This window comes from Alosa sapidissima, chromosome 1, assembly GCF_018492685.1.
Source record: "Alosa sapidissima isolate fAloSap1 chromosome 1, fAloSap1.pri, whole genome shotgun sequence".
Lineage (NCBI taxonomy): Eukaryota > Metazoa > Chordata > Actinopteri > Clupeiformes > Clupeidae > Alosa > Alosa sapidissima.
Window position 1 is genome coordinate 45,866,279 of NC_055957.1, and position 26,549 is coordinate 45,892,827.

General features: G+C 42.0%; 1 protein-coding gene and 1 long non-coding RNA gene across 2 annotated transcripts in view; both read right to left on the reverse strand.

Annotated features, from left to right (window-relative positions):
• The window catches only part of tep1 (telomerase-associated protein 1), a 35,581-nt gene extending 16,592 nt beyond the window's left edge, over window positions 1–18,989 (reverse strand). Inside the window, exons 1-27 of the mRNA XM_042090154.1 lie at window positions 18,854–18,989; window positions 17,373–17,897; window positions 16,679–16,852; window positions 16,333–16,482; window positions 15,637–15,801; window positions 15,342–15,476; window positions 15,101–15,172; window positions 14,681–14,802; window positions 13,911–14,068; window positions 13,236–13,345; window positions 11,089–11,167; window positions 10,238–10,430; window positions 8,887–9,109; window positions 8,470–8,625; window positions 6,204–6,287; window positions 5,360–5,475; window positions 5,089–5,160; window positions 4,826–4,972; window positions 4,398–4,689; window positions 4,092–4,213; window positions 2,118–2,231; window positions 1,889–2,006; window positions 1,494–1,682; window positions 1,216–1,400; window positions 876–1,017; window positions 572–751; window positions 53–145 (exon numbers count right to left, since the gene is read on the reverse strand). Of these exons, the coding sequence (XP_041946088.1) occupies window positions 53–145; window positions 572–751; window positions 876–1,017; window positions 1,216–1,400; window positions 1,494–1,682; window positions 1,889–2,006; window positions 2,118–2,231; window positions 4,092–4,213; window positions 4,398–4,689; window positions 4,826–4,972; window positions 5,089–5,160; window positions 5,360–5,475; window positions 6,204–6,287; window positions 8,470–8,625; window positions 8,887–9,109; window positions 10,238–10,430; window positions 11,089–11,167; window positions 13,236–13,345; window positions 13,911–14,068; window positions 14,681–14,802; window positions 15,101–15,172; window positions 15,342–15,476; window positions 15,637–15,801; window positions 16,333–16,482; window positions 16,679–16,852; window positions 17,373–17,891 (4,110 nt within the window). The 5' untranslated portion in view covers window positions 17,892–17,897; window positions 18,854–18,989. The remainder of the gene's footprint in view (window positions 1–52; window positions 146–571; window positions 752–875; window positions 1,018–1,215; window positions 1,401–1,493; window positions 1,683–1,888; window positions 2,007–2,117; window positions 2,232–4,091; window positions 4,214–4,397; window positions 4,690–4,825; window positions 4,973–5,088; window positions 5,161–5,359; window positions 5,476–6,203; window positions 6,288–8,469; window positions 8,626–8,886; window positions 9,110–10,237; window positions 10,431–11,088; window positions 11,168–13,235; window positions 13,346–13,910; window positions 14,069–14,680; window positions 14,803–15,100; window positions 15,173–15,341; window positions 15,477–15,636; window positions 15,802–16,332; window positions 16,483–16,678; window positions 16,853–17,372; window positions 17,898–18,853) is intronic.
• A 3,380-nt stretch (window positions 18,990–22,369) lies between these two features.
• On the reverse strand, window positions 22,370–23,231 carry LOC121708494. Its single transcript, XR_006031666.1, has 2 exons — window positions 22,991–23,231; window positions 22,370–22,868 (listed from the first exon to the last, which is right to left on the reverse strand). It is a non-coding gene; the product is annotated as an uncharacterized LOC121708494 (long non-coding RNA).
• Between the last annotated feature and the right edge of the window lie 3,318 nt (window positions 23,232–26,549).

Sequence of the window (26,549 nt, forward strand, 5' to 3'; positions counted from 1 at the left end):
CCATTTAATTGTACGCTAGTACAGTATATGTGAGTACAGGGCGTCATCTGACCTTCTCGAAGGAGGCGTAGCTCCTCAGCTCCTCACAGGCGTGGTGCAGGTAGAGCGGGCTGACCGCACCCTTCTTCATTAGCAGGGTCTGGAGCTGGAGACAGGAAACAACAAGCACACACATCCAAGAAGACGTATTGAAGTCTATGATTCTGGTCAAAATTACATCACTTTCTTTCCATGCTTTCTGTGAAGCAAGGTGATGATTGGGTTGAATCTGACACTATGTTTTGTTTCCCATTTGCTGAGCCCAGACTGTTTATGAGCACATAATGTTTCATGTCATTTTGAGGAACAGAGATTACTCTGTCTAATGATAAGGGTGTAATCAACTTCTGGCGGTATGGGTTTAGGTTTTTATTTTTGTGGCCATTTTCATCCAACTTAGATGGGTCATTGTAGAGAACTTGGAAGTGAGATGAAGCATGATTGGGAGTAAGAACAGGGAAATGACTATGGGTCTGACTCAAAGCCAATTCAAATGACCTGATTGTTGAATGCAGTCACAGAGCTTCTTTACCTGATTGTTGAATGCAGAGTCACTGAGTTTCTTTCCATAGACACTGAGCTCCTTCTGAACAATCTCCTTCCGGTCTGGCAGGGACAGTTGTCCCAGGGGAAGAGAGATGGAACCCTTTTTTTTGAGCAGAGGTTGCTGGAGATCCGAGTTAGTGGTAACACTCAGAACCAGAGACACACCCTAAAAAAACATCCAGACAGTTTGATTGAAAAGTGATTGCTTGGAGAATGCATGAATGATGCAATCAAAGAATGTGTTCTTGTCTATTCAACCAGGAATATGTTATGCCTGGTTCAGCACTAACCTGAGGTAAATTCTGAGGTATCCAATCAGAAACAAATCGGCCTTGAGCATCCTGCACAAGATCCGCCCCATCAACCAACAAGGCGAGTAATTGGATGCTCTTCACATCACTCAGAAGAGTGTCAAATTCTGCCAGTAATTCTCTTTTACAAAAGACCATAGACAGATCAGTAAGTTGGACTTGAACTACATAATGTAGAGTATCATCACTCACACATTTCTTAGATATACAGATATTCATGTTGCATTTCATGTTGTGATAAATATCAACAATGTTTTTGGTTGTGAACTGGTGAACTGGTCCCTGTGTGAGGCTGTTGTCTCATTATCCTGATACTTACTTATAGGATGAAGAGGAGGAGAGCTTCTCCTCTTCATTTCCTTCTCTTTGCTTTCTCAACCAATAAATGAGATATCTCAGCAGGTTCTCCACACTGCATGCTGACTGGCTGGCAGCAGTGGAGTATGATATGACCTCACACCTCTGGGACTTGTTAAGAGTCTGCAGTGCATTTGCTAAACCAGCCTGAATCAAGGTGGGGGCAAGAGGAGATTAACTTCAAACATTATAGTACCAGTGGAGAGTATGGTGTGTGTGTGTGTGTGTGTGTGTATTTACCATGAAGACAGTCTTGCCCTCTCCAGGATTTCCTTCCACCATCACCACTCCTCCTTTCTTCTGAGTCTCTTTCACTTTCTCCATCGCCATGGAAACAAGCTTGCCACGCCCATAAAACTGCCTCTGCAAGGCAGCCTGGTACACTTCCTGTTCCTTAACCTCAGAACTGACATCAGTCTCAACCACTTCCTGTGAAAGTAGCGATACATGAAACATAAGTCACACATCTGGTCCGGCAACTGGTATATTTCCTAGAGCCTTTATTTCCCCATGGAGATTTTCATTAAAATTTTCATTAAGTTTAGGACTAGTCTAGCCTTAATCCACTGATTGGGAAAGTGGCCATAAGTATCTGATAGTATGGTCTTCAAAAACAGTAAAAAAGATAGTTTAACCTCTATAAACAGCTTCTGCAATGTGTCCCACAAATCCTCCACTGCAGCTTTCCCAAAGTCTTCAAGACCCTTCACATATGGCCTTCCATCCACAACACCTCCCCACTCACACGGATAACTGAGGATAAGAAAGCCCAGTGGTTACAAGTTATTTACTGGGCACATAAGGGTGCAACATCATGAAAGACTATGAAGAACAGAAGGCCACTGAGTATTAGATATCGCTCACTTTTCCATAACTTTAGCTCCACTGCTAAGGATCCTGCTCTTCAGGTCAGCCATCTTGGATTCGGCCTCTTTAGACTCAGCCACAAAGTCTGATCTCCACGCCACAGGCACAGACCTGAGCACGACGAGGTTCAGGGACAGAATCAGTGCATTGCTGCTATTAACTATTGTTTGCTATGCCATGGTGTTCTCATTATTATGAAGAGCAACATGGAGATAAATAGTGACAGCAAAAGTCAAACACAACAGGGACAATGTAAATGTGGGGGCTCAGAACAGAAAAATGTCCGTCTAAACTTTTATGTTCCAAACACACTGACCTGAAAGATGGGTTTGTCATTCTAAATATATACAGCGGGGAAAATAAGTATTGAACACGTCAAAATTTTTTTCAGTAAGTATACTTCCAATGAGGCTATTTGCATGAAATTTTCACCGGACATTAGTATTAACTCAGATAATCCACCCATATTAAAAAAATCCAAACATTAAAGTCCATAGGTAGAGTTATGTGTAATAAAGTGGAATGACACAGGAAAAAAGTATTGAACACGCCTGCTGAAATTTCTTAAATACTTTGTAGAAAAGCCTTTATTTGTAATGACAGCTTCAAGGCATTTCCTGTATGATGAAACTAATCAGTCTCAGTATTCTGGTGTGAGTTTGGCCCATTCTTTTAAACAGATAGTCCTTTAATATCGAAGATTCCAGGGGTCCCTCTTGTGAATCCTGATCTTTAGTTAACTTCCAAAACTGTTCAATTGGATTGAAGTCAGGGCCTTGATTTCCTTTCTCTAAAAACCAATTGAGAGTTTCCTTTGCTGAATGGTTTGGATCATTGTCCTGCTGGAAGGTCTAGCCATGTATCATTCTCATCATCCTGGTGGATGTAAAGATTCTCCTGGAACAAAATGACTCAATTGTATGAAGTCTGCTAGTATCATGAGATGACACCACCTCCAAACCTCATTGTTGGTAGGGTATTTTCAAAACTTCCAAAACTGTTCAATTGGATTGAAGTCAGGGCCTTGATGAATGATGCACAGTGCCATTTCTCCTCCAAATATGGTGTGTAGTATGACATCCGAAAAGTTACATTTTGCTCTTGCCTGAACAGGATACATTCTCTCAGTATTTCATAGGATTGTATAAATGTTGTGTAGCAAACTTTCAACAAGCTTTGACATGTTTTTTCTTCAGCAATAGAGTCATGCGGGATTAGCGTGCATAGAGTCAACCGCATGGCGGTTGTGTGCATTACCTATGATTTTCTCTGTAACAATTGTACCTGCTGCCTCTAAGTCTGTCTGGATCTTTCTCCGAGTGGTCCTTGGCTCTTGGGCTACTCTTCTGACTTCCTGGTCAGAAATCTTGCAAGGAGATCCTGTGCATGGCCAGTTGATGACGCAGTGATGTTCCTTCCACTTGCAGATAATGGCTACAGTACTGCTCGCTGAATGATTCTGAAGTTTTGAAGTACAGTACATCTGTAACCAGTCCCATTGATATGTTTTGCAACAATAAGTTTGCAAAGGTCTTGGGAGAGCTCTTTACTTTTACCCATCATGAAATGTTTCTTGTGTGACACCTTGGTAACAAAAAACCTTTATAGCCTACCAGTATGTACTAACCCAGCTAATATAAATTTGCACAGATAGGAGGGATAATTTCTCTAACTACTTATAGATTCCAGTTTGTTCCTTGCCATTCCTTGCCTTTGTGTACTGCTTTTTCTTAGTGTGTTCAATACTTTTTCCCTGTGCCATTCCACTTTTACTCATAACTCTACTTTTAGACATTAATGTTTGGATTTTTATATATGTGTGGATTACCTAAGTTAATACTAATGTCCGGTGAAAATTTCATGCGAATAGCCTCACTGGAAGTATACTTACTGAAAAAAATGTTGACGTGTTCAATACTTATTTTCCCCGCTGTATATTCAAAAAAGATAAACTGGTCATTTCATATTTACTTGGACAGGTGTGGTGATCTGAAGTAAAGGAGCATGCGGCTGGTGGCCGAGTCTGGCCACATTGCCTGAAACTGACGGATTTCCATCTCTGTGATTGACAGGCCAGACGGAGCGGAGTTAATCTGTGGAAAGGGAGTTTCCTCTCATGAACACACATGCATACAAACATCAATAAAAACATATGCGCAGATACAGTACATGCACACACACACCCACACACACACACACACACACACACACACACACACCGACAGTATGCTTGCAGCATACCACACCCACTCACCCCCGTATGGGTTTTCCTCTTACCCAGTGGTACTGAGGGCTGTCTGGTAGGGAGGGCCGAGGGGGCACCATGCCATATCGCTCCCCCAGGAGGCCCAGCAGCAGCTGGCTACGGCACACCTCCCCCAGGCAGTGCTGGAGGGTGCGGGCCGCTTCCTCCTCGGTGACGCCCCAGCGCAGCTCTACCTCCTGCAGGTGCAGGCCATGGGGGGCGGCGCGACGGCGAAGCTCGGGGAAAACGCTGCGTACCAGCACGTCCCGCTCAGTGTGCATGTCCCGGAAGGTGGAGGAGACGAAGACACGCACCCCACGCCACCTGACCAAAGAAAAATCATTTAGAAATTATTTTGCTTTCCATTTTTTTTATATACCTATCCATTCCATTTTTTTTTCATATCTATTCATTTTTTTTTATCAGCATCTCTTGTTTGCCCTTTCACAAGCGGTGGTACCTGAGCTTAGGTGTTGCAGGCAGAGGGAGGACATCCACTGTTCGTTCCTGCTCCCCCTTTGTTTGGGGTGGGGCAGGAACACCATGCAGCTTGTCCATGTGCTCCACATGGTCCAGGAGCCTAGAGGAGCCCCTCTCCGAGATAAACCTATGAAAAGAAAAGAATACGGGGAGAATATTAACATGACTTTACTTTTTTAACCACCAAGAGGTTTGTATAATTGTTCAGTGCCTCCACCATACACAGACAGAAGGGTTTCTTACTTAAGGATTTGCTCACTGAAGCCAACAACCTGCAATGAGTTCCGATCTGAGGACAAGTCATCCCCAGAATCACTACAAAAGAAAACAACTTGGTTGAATAATAAATTATAATAGTGGCAAATAAGGTTTCCTTTGGAAATCGTTCTAACGGGCCAGCCAGGTGATATTAACATAACTGTGAACCAAGTGATATTGTACGTATGAGGTTGTTCTGAACAAGTCAAATGCAGTCCATATTTTTTTACAACTCACAAAACAGTGTAGGACCAACCTGGTCAACAGGACAGACACCATTAGGACATTCTTGTTGACTTCCTTTTTGTACAAGCCAATGTCTGATGAACAAGAGTTATAAGACGATGATGAAAGAGTAATGATATTGTCAACCTGTTGGAAAACAAGAAAGTATTTAAATACTGTATTTCCAGGTCAAGTCATAATGGCTGTGTGTTTATTGTTCAAATAAACACAAGTAAGCAACTGCATCTCATTCTAGATGTACAGGATAGTATGGTGACGCAGTCTTCCCCTGGAGAGTTATGCATTAAAGGTGCAGTCAGGGATTTTGCAGGAAGTCACGTTTGTTTGTGTTTATGTTTATTTATTTGTTTGTGTTTAAAAAACGTACATTATATTTTAACCAAGGATAAAACAAAAAAAGGCCAGAGAGGTGGCTAACCTCTACCTTCAGTATTCTCCGCAGAAATTCCACGCAAGGTTTCGTTTTTGTTTGGGGGACAGGCTGCCCCAACTTTGTTTGTTTCCAATTGTCGGAGCCTGGACTGCCTACAGACACTGTTTTTTATTACAGTGTACTCACGGAATGGGCAGCTAGCGGTCGTGAGGAGATGATTGCTGAATGTGACAAAAAAAAAATGTATGGGCTTGAAATCACGTAAAATCCCTGACTGCACCTTTAAGGTCTCTCTTCATGGCCACTCCTTTATGTTTCACAGAAAAAAGCTTATGACCACTATGCCTGAACGAGTCTTAAAGTACAGCATCACCAACAGCACCATATAAAACAGCACATCTGTTCAGAGCTGTGTCCACAGTGATTAGTACTCAGCTGTGTCCGGTGTCAACAGTGATTAGTACTCGGAGAATTCACTCACGTGGGTCCTGTCTGCAATCATGTCATTGAATATATTGAACGATGAACACGCCTCCCTCTCAGACCAGTCCATGTTGTTTAACTCCTAAACAAAACCAAACACAGTCAGTTCCAACTACAGAACAAGTGCAGATCCCTAGAAGGCATGCATTCATTGATTGCATTGGTAAAGTGTTTGTGAGTGAAAACAGATGTGAAGTTTTCGTTACTAAAGCACAGCAGACATGAATTTGGGTCCGCCGTGGTGAGAGCATGTCTGGTGTCTGCTCCCTACACCACACACAGACCCAATGCCCATAGGGACCCAAGTTTGAGTCTGACCTGAGGCCATTTCTTGAACCCACACCCCATTTCTCTCCCAGCCACCTGCTGTCATGTCTTCACTATCCTGTCAACAAAAGGCTGAAAAAGTCATGTCTGAACACACCATATTTTGGTAGCCCAATGTTAACTAAATGCTCTAATCCCGCTCAGCCAGAACTTAAAGGGACACCAGGCAACGTTTTCGTGTTAATTACTCATCTTCGTAGGTCGGTATATTATTAAATGACTCATTACAGGGTGAATGAAGGCTCTCTCGCCCACCCCTACTGCCTGTAGGAAGAATATCCCGCTTGCAAGTTCAGTGTATCGTACCCGCCGACCGAAGCAGGATCAGTTTACATCCTGCATACAGCACAGAGGCAGGCTAACGAAACGCTAGCGATTGTTGCAAACGTTTGATAATGGCAGAGCCAGCGAAAACCCTTGACGGAAGATGCAAAGAAAAGGGAAGAAAAGAGCTTCAGACCGAGCGAGGGGGAGTTTCGAAGAGAAAAAGCATCAAGCTTGCCTGGTGTCCCTTTAACACACCTCACCACTCCTTTGCTGTAAATGTGAACATGCATGAATTAATTCCCACTGAGATTATTTTCAACATACTGAACATACTAGACAGTATTTATGATAATGTATTTAAAAAACATATTTTAAATACAAAATAGTATTTTGTCATTTGTATTTCATTGGATTGAAGAAAATTGTTGTGTATTTTGTATCAAAATACTTTATAGGTGTGTACTAAAAATAGCTGTAGTTTAAAAATACTGCCAAAATATTTTTGGTAAAACCAATACTTTTGGTGATGTTAGTAATTTGCCCAGATTCGTGTTGATCAGAATATTGACATTCAGGAAGATGATCCAGTGCAAGATGAGTAATATGTAGGTTGATCACACACACACACACACACACACACACACACACACACACACACACACACACACACACACAATACACTCCCCCCACAAGTTTGCCTGTTTATGGTAGAACTTTGGAACAACAACTGTGATGTGCATGTGTCCTCCAAAGCTGATGATACACAAGGCATGTTTCTGGGCAATATTCCTGAGTATTGTGGTTCTGGCACATTCCCTTTGCTATTGGGCAAGTTATTTTTCTTGGGCTACTGTGGCTACTGTATTTTGTAGTTTATTTTGATACACTTAAAATTAGGGTATTTATTTTATTGTTATTATTTTTTATAATTTTATTTGATGTATTTGTACCCATCCTTGAGTACACATCCCATTACATTCACTCTATAAACCCAATAGTGAAACAAAGATTGTAGGTCATGGACTGATAGAATGTCCATGACCTGCACTGATTCTTGTCCAATGGTGTAATGCTTGTGTTCCTCACACAAGCAGAGAGACCTGCTCAAGAATTGTACACGGCACACATGAAGGACGTGTCTCATTACCATCACTCTACAAACCGTATGGTATATAAAAGTATAAATTACAGATGATTCCTGAATTCCTGATGCATGTCACATTTGTAATGGGTGAATGAAATATAAACGCATTAGCGGATTTCTCCATTGCCACATGGCTTTGTGCAGTGGGCAGTCTAGCGTGTGAGTCTTCTCTACACCACACTCCAGCTGCGCCTACATAACCCTTAACCTGAATGCATCGTGTTCTTTTTTTAATTTATTGATCTATTTTCAAGCTTTTGTTGACAGGACAGTGGAGAGTAGACAGGAAATGAGTAAGAGAGATATGGCGTGTGGAATCAAGAAATGACTCCAACTCCGAACTCCAACCAGGGTCCTCACGGGCACTGAGCCTGTATGTGTTATGCTGCCACAGCTCCCCCTGCTGGTCATGTTCCAAGCCACACAGTTAGTGGTGTAATAGTGTAAGGTGCTGGTGTTCCTATGAATTCCTCTGTGCCATCGCTACATTTACTAGAAGCAGCTCTGAGGAGGTAAGAAGCATTACCGTTACTTGCTTCAGGACTGGTCGGACGTTATCCAACAGTACGTCCGACTGGAGCGTCACCTCCTTGAAACATTGCTCAGAATAGTGGAGGAAAAACTGGGCATGCTCACAGCAGTTCACAATCATCAGCGACATTAGCACTGCCAGTTCTTGGACCTGTGCAGGGCATATATGTGCACGCATAAACATACACACACACATACAAATAGATTTGCATTAAAAAATACACACAGACAAATATACACATAGAGAAACACACACACACACACACACACACACTCACACACACACACACACACACACACACACACACACACACACACACACACACACACACACACACACACACACACACTGATGGTCAGCAACAACCAAGTGACACATCTGCTGAGACGGACTCATGTGAGGATCTCTTACAGAGGTCGCAGTCCTCTCCTCCTCGTCCTGCTTCTTTTCGGGGTCAGGGGGAAGGCAGAAGTCGTATTTCTTCTGGTTGCGTCTAACCTCCTCAATATTGGTGGCGCAGAGGACCAGCGTGCGGCCAGGGAGGGGTGGGATGTTGTAGCGGCAGGAGATCTGCACAGCCTTCTCTATTGCCGCTCTGTAGCGAGCCAAGAGCTCGTCTGTGTAATGACGTTTGCTGCAGATCAAGGCATAAGGTGAATGAGGTCAAAGTCAAAACAAATTCTCTATCAAAAGGAAAGTTGTCTAAAACTAGTCAGCTAACTAGCGAAACGTCAACAGACTTGTTTAGCTTAACTAATAGAACATTAAAAAGCTGTCACGGAGCTGATTTTGTGCTGGTGTGTATGGCCTAGTTCACCTAAACACGGCCATGGAATCAATGAAAACCTGCCAACAAAATCTACAAACTATAAAACCTAATATATCATAATGTGTTCACTTATTATTATCACATCTAATTACCTAATTACCATGTGCAAACAAAATGTGATGAGCATGTAATTACCTGTCATAACTAAGTGTGATGAATATCTAACTAACAGGGAGGCTACACTAGACATGTAGCTGAAGTGTTCCGTTTGCAGAGCGTCAGCTGCAACAATTAGCTTCCACTGTAATCAATGGAAGTAGCTACACCAGACGTGATAGCATACTTTTTTTATATAAAATAGACCAGTCTTATTATTACATTTTAAAGCTATATGGACGGAGAGCTTCAGTTGTAGACCTGGGGTCTCATTACAGAAAAATATTCTAACTGCTGTAGGATAAAAAAGATGAAAAGCAAAAATATATGAATTAATAATACATCAATAACAATCTAATATTCTGTTATAAATGATTAATATTTGTTTTTAAATGTTATAAATGTTTATTATATTTATGTTATAAATACATAGCTTGTAGGATACCTTTTATATTTCTTGTCCAAGTTTCTTGTTTAGTTCACTTATTTATTTTTACTTACTTATTAGTTACTCAACCTATTTAGTGAAATATGCTTTATGGGGTCCCTAACAGTCATGTTCCTCATCTTGTCATAGGGTACGCAACAACCTAACAAGATTTTGGCAGTCTGTGCTATCCTAACTTGTTAGGATGATTCTGTAATGGCCAAATTCCTATCTTAAATTAAGATAGATTTTTTTTCTAAATGCAGTTAGGAAACTGTAATACCAAACATTCTAAATGCCATCCTAAACTGAGATAGGATTTCAGAGTTAGGAAGTTTTTGTACTGAAGCCCCTGGTGTAGCACGGGTGTCACAGTGAAAAACTCAATGTGATCAGAGGCTATTTAGTACCATGCTGTATTGTAAAGTTGCTTCTTCATCTTGAAGATGCGGTAAACAAAAGGCACTCCCAGGGCCACCCTCAGTCTCCTGCGTTTGGCGGTCTCCCAATCCAGACTCTTGTAGCGCTTGCCTTTGGGCAGCTTCTTCAAAATCTTTTTCAGGATAGCAGTAGAGGTCGGGACATCTTCTACTGCTGTTACAGCTAACAGGAAGGAGTCACATGGAACAGAATGACTGTGATAATTTCACTGGTATGATGACCACATATTAACACAGTTCTTGTTTTTGAAGTGGCAATGTCATCATATTACTGTATATCTACTGGCATCTATGTCTGTCTGTCTGTATGATACATGTACATATACCAGGGATGGAAATTGCACCAGCCACAACAAGTTTTTATGAATGTCAACAGAAAGGCGGTGTAGGATATCGGAACGATATATTTATTAACCGTGACAAACAATATGTGCATGTTTACAGTATATACACACACTAAATAGCTATACACATATAAATACCTATACAGAATATACACACAAAATAGCTATACGCAGTATGCACACTAAATAGCTTGTGTGTGTTGTTGCTGCGGCTTTATGCTACAGATATAGTGTTTCTGTTTCAGTTTCAGTCTGGCCTACAGGAGTACATGGCTGTCATTTTAAGAGAGTGTACCACACTGAACTCATCACCTCTGCTGTTCCTGAATCAGCCTAAATGATCACCCATGTTTGCCTTTTACCTCACACTGCATCAGATGAGCAACGGTATGATTTTGGACTTTAGATGGCTGTGCTGTAAAAATGTTAAATATTTACACCTGAACATGAAACTGTTGTGGCACAGGTATGTCCTACCTGTACTACCCAGCTCCAGGATGACCTTATATGCAGACAGGAAGCGAAATGGGAACTGTCTGCTCTGGATTACAGATGACTGCAGAGATAAAACACATAACAGGCACAACATCATTGGTGTTTTTTCCCCACGCATGGACTGAGAGGTGTGCATAGTGTCTTTGGTTTGTATGTCTCTTTTTCTTGTCCATTAACTTAACCATTTATTTTATTCCATTCAGTAATTCAGCTCTAAAGTCTCACTTGGAGGTGCCATGTGTGGCTGTGTATACATGTGTGTGTGGCTGTGTGTGTGTGTGTGTGTGTGTGTGTGTGTGTGTGTGTGTGAGTGAGTGAGAGAGAGAGAGTGAGAGAGAGAGAGAGCATACAGTATATGTGTGTAAGAGTGTGTATATGTGTGTTATGTGCAGAATAATAGCAGTATGTTTTAAAAAATTGAATAAAGCTCAAAATCCTTAGAGTAGCTGTTAATTCCATAATATAAATGCATTGGGAACACTGCGCATTCAATTTCAAATCGAAACATGACCAAAATTGATCAAGTTTGTGTTATACCAGTTATACCATATATCAGTGCATGTGGGTTGTTGGACAAACTGTCTGCGGCCCCCATGCACTGAATTCAAGCCACAGTACACTGTGAGGACAGTAAAGCATGGTGGTGCACAATTCGTGTTATGGGGATGTTTCTCATACTGTGGTGTTGGACCTATTTATCGCACACCAAAGATCATGGATCAGTTTCAATACATCAAAATATTTGAAGAGGTCATGTTGTCTTATGCTGAAAAGGAAATGCCTTTGAAATGGGTGTTTCAACAAGACAATGACCCAAAACACACCAATAAGCGAGCAAAATCTTGGTTCCAGACTAATAAGACTGACGTTATGGAGCGGCCAGCCCGATCCCCAGACCTCATTCCTATAGAAAACGTGGGGGGTGACATCAAAAATGCTGTTTCTGCGGCAAAACCCAGAAATGCAGAGGAATTGTGGAATGTAGTTCAATCGTCCTGGGCTTGAATACCTGTTCACAGGTGCCAGTAGTTGGTCGACTCCATGCAACACAGATAAGTATAAGTATATATATACCGTAAGTATATATACTCTTTTGATGCTGTGAGGGAAATTTGGTCTCTGCATTTATCCCAATCCGTGAATTAGTGAAACACACTCAGCACACAGTGAACACAGAGTGAGGTGAAGCACACACTAATCCCGGCGCAGTGAGCTGCCTGCAACAACAGCGGCGTTCGGGGACCAGTGAGGGGTTAGGTGCCTTGCTCAAGGGCACTTCAGCCGTGCCTACTGGTCGGGGTTCGAACCGGCAACCCTCCGCTTACAAGTCCGAAGCGCTAACCAGTAGGCCATGGCTGCCCTATAAATGTGAAGATGTGAAGCAATTCTCAGAAATAATGGTAATGCAACTAGATATTAGTGCAGTGATTCAAAGTAAAATCAAAGTGATTTTTCAGTTTATACAGTAAATGTTTGAGTTTGTAAAGAAAAATGCAAACACTGCTATTTTTTTGAACAGCCTAACATTCCTTTTTCTTCACGTTCTGTAAAGGTACAACACAAACTTGATCAATTTTAGTCATGTTTTGATTTCTGAGTTTTGCCGCAGAAACAGCATTTTTGATGTCACCCCCCACGTTTTCTATAGGATTGAGGTCTGGGGATCGGGCTGGCCGCTCCATAACGTCAGTCTTATTAGTCTGGAACCAAGATTTTGCTCGCTTATTGGTGTGTTTTGGGTCATTGTCTTGTTGAAACACCCATTTCAAAGGCATTTCCTTTTCAGCATAAGACAACATGACCTCTTCAAATATTTTGATGTATTGAAACTGATCCATGATCTTTGGTGTGCGATAAATAGGTCCAACACCACAGTATACCACTGGTATAACACAAACTTGATCAATTTTGGTCATGTTTTGATTTGAAATTGAATGTGCAGTGTTCCCAATGCATTGATATTATGGAATTAACAGCTATTCTAAGGATTTTGAGCTTTATTCAATTTTTTAAAAGACACTGCTATTATTCTGCACATAACTGTATGTGTGTTGTGTGTGTGAGAGTGTGTATATTTAGAGCATGTTTGTGTTGATTATGTGTCATGTTAGACAGCTTGAGCAGCTTACTTTGGATGTGAGTCTGGCCAGGATCTTCTGGTGATGTCTCTCACTGATGCCCTGACTGATCATGTTCCTCAGGTTTCTCAGCATTGCCATGAAAGGCAGTGATTTACTATCTGCAACAACAACAACAACAACAAATACTGAGACATGGAGAAATGTCAGGGTACATATGTTTTCTGTCTCGACAAGTTGGACTGTCTCCACTGAAACGATTAAGGTGCAGGTGTGTTTGAATCACTAGCGATAAACGATGGACCATGACTACTGTGCTGTGTTGAGACAATCTGATGGTGTATGGCAGGTGTGTTTGTAATGGCAGGCACTACAGGTGCCATAATAATCTCAACAACTGTTGAAGGGACAATCAACAATTCTGAGAAAAGGTTGTTGATAATGGAGCTCGACAGGCAGTCGAATTACACCTTTTTCTTCTGTGTTTCTGAAGCGAATACTGGTAGTTGATCGGATGAAATAGTGTATAGCTTTTTTGATTCCCATTTTTCAGAGCGAGGACTGTGAGCAAATGCCAGTGCACACAGACAGAATGAAATACTAGAGAGTTGTGAGAAACAGTTTGTTGAGAAAAAGTGTACTGAATTAGAACAACACTTTTAAAAACTAGTCTAATCTAATCTGATGTGATGTCAAGTGATGTCATGTACTCCAGTTTCTCCTCACCAATCAGCTTCTCCCAAGTGGCAGCCTTGTTGCCCTCCTGACTGAGCAAACGATCCCAGGTGTCCGGCTGCTTCAGCTTCATGCGTTTCCCTGACAACTCCTTCTGCCAGGTCCCGTTCAGGCCGCTACGAGAGAAAGCCTGCATGTCTGCTGGGTACCTGAGGATAAGCAAAGAGGAGGCCGTGTCAGTAGCTGGACTTCCATTCAACTCATTTGCACATTTTAAGCTTATTCGTGGAAAATCGGTTTCATATTATACCTTACGCGAATCAAGAGTTTTTAATGCAAATTTAAACTGTCTCCAGTCAGGATTACTTAGTGGAATGGATAGAATCCAACATGGAAACAACAATACTGTAAATGTGCGTGGTCAGCACACTTTAGAGTTAGTGTCATTCTGTACTTTTGTACATGTGTATTGGCACTTTTCTTTGAATTGGAGTCAGTTTGATTACGATATGCATTCTATGGCTAAAATTAGTAGATGTTAACTTTAGGTTTTTAAATAGTGTTAATTAGTATATGTGTTGTACTTTGAGGAATTTTAATGTATGTTAGTAACCTGGCTTTACTTTGTGCATCTTGATGCAATTTAATGGTTTGCTACATTGTAACATGTACACTGTACAGTACAGTATGTTCCCAATGTAGAGTCTTTGCTCTGCATCAATCAGCGATACTTTGTCTGAGACAAAAAGAACACTGTGAGAACACAACCACTGAGACAGATTCACACAACCAAGAATAGAGCTACACAAACACAGACACACCTCTTCCCCAGTACAGCCATGACATGTTCAGCAGGTTCTTTGATGTGTAGGCGCTCGATCATTTTCTTCAGGCTGAACTTGTCTTGCTTCTTGTCCACCGCTTGACGAGCACCATTCTGTAACTGGTGTGACACAAGTGGTGACATACATTATACAATATTACATGGCCTGGTCTCATATTCATGTACTGTGCTCCTATGTGTGTAAGCTATGGTATCTCATTCAATTACTGATTGCATAGGAGACGAGCTCTGTTCAAGCACCCAGACCATTATTATAAGTGACAGGCTAAATATAATCACTTTGGATGGAAGACTCAGCTCAAAGGGCACATACAATAATCACAACATGACCATGGTGCCTTGTAGGTTCCAAACCACTGATTTTGCCTACAGGAAATTATGATAAGGAAATGCTCACATATTTCTGCAGGGCCTGGGGCTCCGACCCCACCAGGGCTGCCCACTTGGTCCACTGTGCATCCGACACCACCTGGATAAAAGCACAGTGGCAGAAGGGAAACAATGTGAGAGACAACTGATATCCGTATTGTTACAGTACATGATCAAATGTTGTTATGTCTACATCCATATGTGTGCAAATACAAGATTTATTGGATGTGTCTATAAGTGTTTATCACCATGCACGCTCGGTGGTCTACCTTGGGCTTTGGTTTCTTGCTGTGCTTACACCTATGTTTCCGTGTGTTGTACTTTGCCAGCTGATATTCACTGAACTGCTTGAATTTATCAGTGAGGCCTTTCTTCAAACAAGAAGGCAGAGACTTGCTGAAACACTGGGGATGCAATGACAGAGAAATCCTTTCAGGAGATGAAACATTGGTTAAGACCTGAACAAAAGCTATGATCAAATGTGCTAATTCTTTCAGTCATTAAGTAACATCAATAGACATTTAACCAGAGACAGAGTGCAGCTGATGTGTGGCACAAACGTACAGTCGAGTAGATTCTTATCACTTCCAGCCAATCAGAAGGCAGCTGTATGGCGGCACAGAAGTATCGGCGTACATGTGGCTTCGTAGAGGGCAGGTGGGCAGCCAGTGCCAGCAGGAAGTTGGCAGTGATGCGAATATTCAGTTCCTGTCTGGTGTACACTGCCACCTGACCAGAGGGGGCCAATCAGAACCAGTTCAACAGAGAGGAAGCTATAATGCTTTATATTTTCATGTATGTAAAGACACACTGTTACAAACTCTAAATCCCACCCTAACCTTAACTGTAACCAAAACCCTACCATGTAAGAATACATTGCATAAATGTACAGTATTTGCCAATTAATGATGCATCAGCAGTATGTGCATAATGCCTACGAACACTCTGGGTATTATGATTTATCTCCAAAGCACAGACACAACAATTGGTTGGTAGACCTCTGCATATGCAATTAAGGAAAAGGTTTGTGCCTAAGATTATCAGACATTTTCAAAAAGTTGTTATAAAAAATATATATTTACTTTCAAATCTTAGTTTATAGATATGAATTCTGGCACAGTGACAGAGAACTTTAAACCCTTTAGTAAGTAAAAAAGAAAGGGACAAAATACAGGGATTGAAAAGATCAGTGGCGCTGCCTCCCTAGAGAAACAGACGGAGTGATGCAGCTACCAAATACCGACTGACCAACCAACACACCTTGAGGAGAAACTCGGGGTCCTTCTTGGAGATGTCTTCTGAGAGGTTCATGACTCTCTTCCAAACCTTCTCCTCGCCATCCCAGTCTCCTTCCCCCGGGGCGCAGGTCTTCATCACCAGGGAACCGCACACAGCATTCAGCAGATGATACTAACAGAAGTGGGAGAGCAAAAGCACAATAGAGACAGGGTCCATGAGACAACCAGGTAGAGAATAAACCTACTGTGATGACATTGGCAAAGGGGAGTCCTTCTGTGGCTGTGGCAACTGGAATACATGACTGTACAAACAAATCTGACAGCAAAAGGAAGAATGTGTATTTTCCAGGGTGTGTCTATTCTTTTACCTTTTTATCCTTCAGGTTCTCAAGCTGACTGTCAACATGGTATTTTCTCACTGTAAACTCCTCATCAGGAGCTATGATCTGCTCCTCCTCTTCCTCTGCCAGATCCAAATTAACCACAGGCATCACTATGGACTGCTCAGGGTCCTCATCTTCAATGTGTCCAAATTCAGAAGCCTTACATTTTACACAGACAAAAAGATGTAAAGACGTAGTGTGTAGCATTTGTCATGAAAAGACAAACAATTTGATAAATCATAATGTGTTGTTCCTCATTCTCATCATTTTAATGCATTGTATGAATTTTCTTTCTTTTTTTAATTGTTTGCACCTTAAAATGTTCTGACCAAGGATACCGGTAATAAACAACACATGGATTTCATGGAATTGGTATGGTGTCATTTGAACTGGAGCTCTGTTGCAAGTGTCTAGCTGTAAGTGTCTAAATAAGTACTATAATGTTTTGGCACTAAAAATTACGCAAGAGGAAAGCAATCTAATATCACATTAAAAAAGCATATCATTGCATACATTCAATCAGGGTTCCCACTCTAAGTCAAATGTAAAATTCCATGACTTTTCCCTGACAAAAAAACCTGAATTTCCACTTAAACCCTCTCTGGCCTTACTGTCACAGAGTGGTAGATTCTAATTCCAACAGTCAAAGTAATGAGGCAAGATTCCGTAAAAAAGACACCTGACTGGTGATATCGCCAGGTCTATAGCATCTCTCCCTTTCATCTTCGCTGGGCTGTTTCTGATTCTCTTCAGTGAGAAGGGCAGGACGGGGGAGCTGTAGGGCAAAGGAGTCACTGCTGGGAGGCAACAGAGTACTCCTGATGGAGGGTGTGAGGGAGGAGAGAGGGGAGAGTAGAGGGTCTCTCTTCAGCAGAGTGTTCTCCGTGCTGAGGAGGTGAGAGGAGGAGGAGCGGCCGGTGGATGCGGGGCCACAGAGACCCACAGAGGCGCTGGAGGACAGCAGCGGAGATGTGGACACTGTGGAGGAGAGGCTAGACGGCTGTAAGGAGAGGCAGGACAGCCCCTGGCTGGGAGTCTGGGTCATCCATGACGGAGACTTGGTAAGGGAGTGTGACAGGGTGGTGTTTGACTGGGCTAGAACTCGGTTTTCCAGACTTGGAGCATAGTTGGAGAGGAGGCTAGCCCTGGAGTGCTGGTCAAGGTCCAAGCCTGACTGAAGCAAAGTAAGGGCCTTCATATCTCCCTACGAGACAGAGAGCAAAAGAGGAAGTTTAAGGGGTGAATTTCTTCAACTTTACCAGCCTGCAAATTGAGCTTAGGGTAGGCCAAACACAGAACTGTCCACATAATAATATTAATAATAATAATAATAATAATAATAATAATAATACATTTAATTTAGAAAAGCGCCTTTCAAGGTTCCCAAGGACACAATGTACAATTAGGTATAGGCAAGGAAGTATGCAATCATACAATCACATCCATGGTTGGAGCAAGCACGCATCACATCAATGGTTGGGTTCACTGACACTATGGACAGTAGCCTACATTCAGGCAAGGACAATGAGAGAACTAGCATATATGAAAGAGACAAACACAAGTTGGACATGGATACAAGGTACACACAATGCCAAGATGCAGCTCATAAAACACCCTCAGAGGGCATATAGTAGGCTAGCACTGAGCACAAAGTGAAGACCGAGTGTACAGAAAAAGACAGATAAAAACAGGTAAAACAAAATAAAAGAGGCAGTAGGCTACAACTAGAAATCTCGGGGCTGAGAGGAAAAGATGTGTTTTAACTGAGTTTTAAAAGTGGATATACATCGGCCTGCCTATCATGGGTGTGGTGTGCTGTGTACACAGACACACAGGAGTGTCGCCTATGTATGTATGGATGGGCGTAGCCTATCAAGCAAAGTCCAAACATTAACCACTCTTAGCAAGATACGGGCCAAGCTAGGCCAAGTTGTGAAAGTCCTTACATTCAAAGGAAACAATGTAAGCCACTTAACATTCTGCAACTAGCCTAAGTATGTTGCATTCAGCAAGAATTATAGGTATCCAAGAGAAAAGATATCTAAAGAAAAACTGTCCGACTTAAAAACACGTTTAAGTAGTTCCTGATCATCAAAATCAGTTTGACCACATCGCGTTCGTATTAGATTATACATGTTTAATTCGGATTACGCTACTCACAATTCTTTGTCCAAACAAGCTGAAATAGATATTATTTTCTACTTCAGCCTGTGCGTCGCTGTGTTGCTTCCTAGGCTACAGGCTACAGCAGAAAGACTGGACAGTGCAGGTAGATCATGGGAAACCCTTCCTGTACACAACTGCGACTTCTGCAATGGGATTGGCTAATTACGAGTCAGCTGCAGGCTGACGTCATTCCTAAACAGACATTAGGCTACTTGCTGTCATAAGTCACATTTTCCAGTCAGGGACTATATTAAGGCTATTGCATTAGCCTAGACTACAGCTCCAGCATTTTTTAGGCATGTTGTCTGTGTGTCAGGGGTCAGGCTGTAGTTAAGACCATCTTTGTCGAGACAAGACTAGTCAAAGACCAGGACTATTCAATTCAATTCAGTTTCAATTTATTGTGCTTATAGAGCGCCAAAACATTACACATGTATCATGGCGCTTTACAGAATGTAGGCAATCAGAGAAAAAGGAAAGAAAGTAAGAAAAGAAAAGAAAGAGAGAGGCCCATGGGTAACAGGGGCGAGGAAAAACTCCCTAGAATTGGAGATACATATAGGAAGAAACCTCGAGCAGATCCACGACTCAAGGGTCTGACCCATCTGCCTAGGGTCAACACAGGACAGTATATATAAGACCTTATAAGGTCTGTATACATGACAAATGCATATGATAGTCAGGTGTAGAGAATAAGACATGGTGTTAAAAGCACTTGAGCTGAAAGTTACAAGAGGTGGGGTGATTACGTATCCGGTTTGATAATTCATTAATCCTGATTTAGTGACAGAAAGTTCAAATAGTCCAGGGGAAGGGAGTTGTCAAGGGGCATGTGGTGGGTCGGCAGACGGGCCAGGAATCCGGGCAGAATTGTCATAGGCAGGTGATGGGTCGCTACAGGCCAGGAATCCAGATAGGGGGACAGTAATAGGGCAGTCGAGGATGGGACTTTAGGTGAGATGGGTAAGAGGAGGGCCAACACATGGATGGTTGATGACTGGTGATGATATACCTCACAAGTGAGGTACAGTAAGGGGAAAGAAAGAGAGATGTAGAGTGGGTTACTGAAAATCAAAATTTTTAATGTCAATAAGTGATCAGTGGTACTATATATTGTTACAGTATATTATAGTGAGAATAGGCAAGAGAGGGAGAGTTGAGAGAGAGAGAAGGAGATAGAGGAGAGGGGGGGGGGGTTGTACGGCGTGACACATGAAAAGTCCATGACAGCACTATGCTATAGCAGCATAACTAAGGCATGGTGAGGGGTAGTCGGCACCAGCACAGGTATGGTCAGTGACCACCATCGCACGCGCGACTGGGGTGCCAGTCACACGAGGACTCAGCAGGGTGGTCCATTCCAAAAATCCCTGAGGTGGGTGAAGTTCCACACCGCATCATACCTAACTATGGGAGGCAGTATAGAGGTATGTTTTAAGTCTAGACTTAAAAATAGGGAGGGTGTCTGCTAGGACATTGGAATTGAGGAATTATTCCAGAGGAGGGGTGCGCCTACTGTAGTTTTTGAGATTCTTGGAATTACAAGAAGGCCAGTATTCTGTGATCGTAGCGGTCTGGGTGGGTTATATGGGACTAGGAGATCTTTAATATATTCTGGTGCCTGGCCATTAATGGCTTTGTATGTTAGAAGTAATATTTTGAAGTCAATGCGACTTTTAACAGGCAGCCAGTGTAGAGATGCCAGGATAGGGGAAATATGTTCATATTTTTTAGTTCTAGTGAGTGTGCGAGCAGCTGCATTTTGTATAAGCTGTAAGCTCTTTAGACAGGTGTGAGATTGCAGCCAGCGTATAGAGCATTGCAATAATCAATCCTTGAGGTGACAAAAGCATGGATTAATTTCTCAGCGTCTGGTAAGGATAAAGACTTCCTTATCTTTGAAATGTTCCTTAAATGATAAAATGAAGTTTTGGTAATCTGTTTTATGTGATTACTTAGTGATAGGTGTTGGTCAATTGTAACTCCTAGATTTTTAACACTTGTGGATGAGGATAGTCGAAGATCAGTAAATGTAGCCTGTGATGAGGATAGTATATCCCTCATCTTTTTAGGACCTAAAACCATGACTTCTGTTTTATAGGAGTTCAAAAGCAGGAAATTATTTGTCATCCATGTCTTTATGTCTCTTATACATGTGTCAAGTTTGGCTAACGGAGTTCATTCGTCAGGTTTTATGGAAAGGTATAGTTGTGTATCGTCTGCATAAGAATGCAATTTAATGCCATGTTTCCTAATTTCTGAGCCTAGAGGAAGCATATAGAGAGAAAATAACAGGGGCCCTAGTACTGAGCCTTGAGGCACCCCATATTTTACCATAGTCTGGGTAGACGGTTTATTGTGAACCTGTACAAATTGTCTGCGGTTAGAAAGGTATGATCTAAACCAAGCGAGTGCTGAGTCTTTAATGCCTATCGAATGTTCAAGCCTGTGGAGAAGTATGTTGTGGTCTATGGTGTCAAAGGCAGCACTGAGGTCCAGGAGGACCAATATTGATATATGTCCATTATCGGCAGCGATGAGGAGGTCATTAAAAACTTTAACTAAGGCTGATTCAGTACTGTGGTGAGCTCTGAGTGAGGACTAGTCGAGACCAAGTCAAGACTGAGTCAAAAGAGGTTTCAGGGCCCCAGCAGTGGCGCGACTGGCTGGGGCACCTGCACTGTACGCCGGCGACCCGGGTTCGGTTCCCGCCCCGTGATCCTTTCCGGATCCCACCCCGACTCTCTCTCCCACTCACTTCCTGTCAATCTTCACTATCCTATCTAATTAAAGGCATAAAAAGCCCCCCCCCCCCAAAAAAAAATGAGGTTTCAGAGTACTTAAGATAGAGTCCAAAATGAGAAAGCTGTTGAGTCGATAATGAAAAAATCAACATCCCTTGAAATTGTTTTCGGAACTACTTCTTTTCACACTGTCAGGTTATACTTTTTCACGTAAAAAATGAGTTCTGTGATGTCGTGGCACAGACATTATAGATGGATTTTGAATATATTAAACATTTATTTTGTCTGATCATGGTCAGATAATCAATCATTTCTAATTTAGAAAAATAGATATATTCTAAAGCTGCCCTGTACTCGGTCAAGACCAAGTAGAACATTTGACAAGACCAGTGGCCGAGACCAAGGCAAGTAAGAGTCCAAATACCAGCGAGTCCAAGACAAGTCCGAGACCATAAAAAACATGTCTGGAGTCCGGCCTCAAGTATTACAGCCCTGGCCTATAAAAACGTACATTAATCAATACATTCATATACATACACACATGGGTTTATAATATTGGTGCCATGCAGTAGGCTCGTTCATGTCCCCATGCAAATGTGATTATATATATATATATATATATATGTCGTGGCCAAGCCCAATTGAGCTACCACTTTTCCTTTCTGGAAGACAGGGATTTCGTCACCCCAGATACCAGACTCCTCCCCTACGCCAATTCGTTATGGATATCAGAGCCACCAGCAACATGAACCACACAACAAATAAATAGTTTAACAGTATTTATTTGTACCCCCTATCTAGCACTTTCACAATTCCTTCACAGCCATAACAGCCAGCATAAATATCAGTGAACACACGGGAGGAAAAGCACTCACTTCAAGTACAACACTACACACAGTGATAAGAAAGTCTTTTCTGGCTGGCAGGTCACAGCTGCAACCTTCTCGTTCACCAGCAGGGGGCCACTCAACATGAAAGACAGACAATGAAAAAAACATCAAGTCCATCTGGGGCTTTTCCCAGCCGACCCACGAAATCCCTCCCCCCAAGAAGAAAATGACAAACTGTGCCCAGTCTGGATGCCTGTCAGCTCTGCCAATGACAAGCAACCCTTCACAGTCTCGTATCCACACCACGCGCCTCCTACTGACCCCCAAGGTTCCAATCACGCGTTCCCAGGCCATCCACCACCAACCGACGCGCAGCTCCCGACTCTCTCGAACGCACCCTTGCTTCCGGCTTCCTCGTTCACGAAGCAGCGTTGCCTGGGGAATAAATACACGCAGCCTAAGCGTCTACTTCAGCTCCAGCGTCAGCTTAACATAGCCACTTGCACACAAGGCGAAATCTTATGTCCCTTTTAGACAATTTGAGAGCGCAGGATCACCATTGAGGTTTCTGTCCAGGTCAGCTTACAGCACTCGTCCGGCCATCCTCCGAGCCCCGCGGATTCCCTCAGCTGTCCTGGATTTGGATTCTCCGTGAGCTCGTGGGGAAGGAAAACAAAGAAAACCCAAGAGAGCACAGGAAAGCACACACACAAACCAATGGCCCTGCTACCTGTAGGTCTACGCACAGTCCCCGCAGTCCAGTCTCTCGTGTGTTTCCCCACAAAACCATCCCTCTCAAACATGGATATGCCTCCCTATTTAAACTTAATCAGTGTCCCGTCCATAGTCAATCCTCCGGCCGCACGGCTGTCATCAATCACTAATCACAGGTAAAATGCAGCCACACATCATTGAATAATCACAGCCCATTTACATTGCATTCATTCCCGCTACATGTGTACATCAGTAATTAGGATACACAAACCCATATGCCCCCCGTATCCCTGTGTGTTTGGTGAGGGTGTGACATATACAAATGCATGTAGAAAAGAGAAGGTTCTCCGCGTTTCAAACTAACGATCTGGTGTAACGAGGGCAGGCCAAGAAAGTGTAAAAGAGTAAAAAGAACACCGGTGCAGCACAGATGTCTTCTTAATTTAGTCATTTAGTCATTTAGTCACTGTACCTCACAAATAGCATAAATTAAGAAGACATCTGTACTGCACCAGAGTTCTTTTTACTATGCAAATGCATGTTCACATGCAAATACCCTGGACTACAGTGGGCCGGTAGTTGGAATGCCCATATGAACACAGACTGGTGCATAGAAATCTAAGGCCCAGCACTGGCTAACTCTTCCTGCATCTCTGCTCTCTATAGGGTTCTTATGTGTTTGTTTAGATGTTCTTTGCTCGCACAAATTCCAAAATAGCCTGTAAGTGGAAGAGAAGCTCTGACACAGATTTAGAACATGCAGCTCGCTGGCTGGACATTGGCTAAACCTCTTGGAGGCTTACAATACCTCCAATTTCAACACATCAGTAAACATTTAGTCATGTGTTGATTGATTATTATCCATTAGGCTACACTGTCTGAAGGATGAAGCATCAGAAGAATACAGATAAATACAAAGAAAGATTTGCACTAGCCTAATTACGTAAAAGGAAGATGACACATAGCCCTCAAAGGCTGATGGAGGAAGGCAAATGTAATACTTCAGGACCCCTCACATCCTCCGCATCGTAAAATCGAAAATTACTTCTGTGACGCCCCAGCTCAACCGTACTGGGTCTGCTTCTGTCTCCCTTGCTGGTCATGGTATTGGTTGAGGCTTGTTCTTGTCTGTCTGTCTCTCTCTTGGCCTGCAGGAGGAGCTGTGGAGGTTCTACCGAAGTGGCTAATTGATGGCCTAATTGGAGGCTGGATAAAATCAGTGCTCTCCAGCTGGCTAACTCTCTCTGGCACTGCACTCGCAACCAGGGCTGGCTGCAGCTCTACTCCTTTACCTTTTGCACTACACATCCACATGCTGACCTACACAACAGTTTTGCTTTGCCTTACACATGCTGACTTTGTAAATATCTCAATTAATAAATATACTTTTGTTTAAAATATACTTTGGTGTGGTCTCCCCTTAATGTCGTGCTCACTCCGAGCTAAGTGGTTACGACACAACACTTCTTTAATTATTATCACTGCTGTTATTTGAATTATGTGTATTTATAATATTTAGTATTTATGGTATTTACTGTTAATGTCTTCACTCCAACTGAAATACTGCCTACTCATTCTTCTCACTCCTATCTTGTTATCATGCTTTTATTTGTTGTGATGTCAAGTGCCAATAGTGGGGCCAGATATGAATTTCCATGTGTGTGAACAGTAAATATTCTATTCTCAATTCAGTGCCATTCTTTTCACAGTACTCTGCCTTTTTGAAATTTCAAATATCATAAAGCTGTGATCCTTTCCCAAATAACTTAAGACACATCATTCTTCATTCTCATCATTCTTCATCAATCTTGAGACATCTATAAACTTAGGCATGGATAGTGAAATATATGATGTATTCCCCATGGTGTCCAGCAGAAGACACTACTGGACACCAGCATGTGGCAATAAAGAACTGTGTCAACAACTCAGAGGAAATATAGCACATGATTTCAATAAATCAATCAATCAATATAACAAACAATACAGGTAAAATGAGGGTACTTTTGGAGTGTACACTTTTAACAAAACATGCTTCATACTTTGGAACCTGCCCCACTAGAAATAAAAGCAAACAATAAGTAGCAAGAAAACATAAATTAGCAAAAATTGCTCTTATTACTGACAGTTCTCAAGCTTTGCGTCTGGGTGCCTTGACATTCTCGAAACGCATCTTTGGAATTCGAACAGGGTAAAGATGACCAAGAATACATTGTCGACCAGAGTTGACTTCTAGTCAAAGGTGGCAAGATTTAGTGCTGGAACAGGTAAGTACATCAACAACATGTATTTTTACCCTGAGATTTAGGGTCACTTTTGAGATGTGATGATGGAAAGGAGACATGAGGGGACACATTGTTTTAGCTAATTAGCTAATCAGATTTGATTGGATTCTCTGTTTGGTTGTGTGGCATCTGGGAATGATATCACATTTTCAGAAGTAAATATCCCATCAGAAAGTGATGTCGATGAGAAGACAATCAAAGGTGAGTTCACTGTAACAGATCTGTTGGCAGAGGAACTAATATTTTTTTTCTGTGTACTCAAAAACTGTAGGCTACACTATAGCCACTGCATTGCTCTTTCATTGTATGGCTCTCTCAAGGAATTAGTTTGACTCAAGTAGAACATTGTTATATGTTGACTGAAATGATCATCATATACTCTGGTTTTTGTTTAAGGAAACAATGGGGAAAATAATGTATTTTGGAAGGCAAACAAGTTTCTGGCGATATGTTGACTCAGGCAATATTTACTTGATCTCTCTGACTTTATACACATGCTGATACATTTGTTAAACGTGCTTGAAACATTACATGCTGATACATTTGGTAAAAGTGCTTGAAACATTATTATTAAGGAGGGCAACCCACTAAATGCACTGCATATACAATGAACTCCTTAGCTGCCTGTCATTACTGTTTTGTCACCATGGTCACCCTTTCCAGACAACAAGCATATTGTGGGTGTTGAGCAGAAATAGTAGAATTTGACCATAGTGTCAATCCTTTGATGTAGGCCTATGGGAAATGTTCATCTGCTTTTAAAAAGTAATCACTTTAACAAAAATAAATAAATAAATAAATAAATTAATAATAATAATAATAATAATAAAAGAAAAACTCAACTCCAATGTGCCAATGCCAAGATAGTGCATTTATGCTCAATCATACACACATCCACACGCTCCTGATCATTCTGTTTTCTTCTGCTGGGTACAACCATCCTCTATCGAGTGCTCTGTGAGTCTAGAATAACTTCTTGCCATCCTTGACTACTTCTGCTTACCATGCTCACTAGGCCCTATTGTGAAAGGGCAAGACACATCACATTAACATTCATTCACACTTTTATCCAAAGCAACTCACTGTCAAATATATAGTCCCTTATTACAAGGGCCAATCT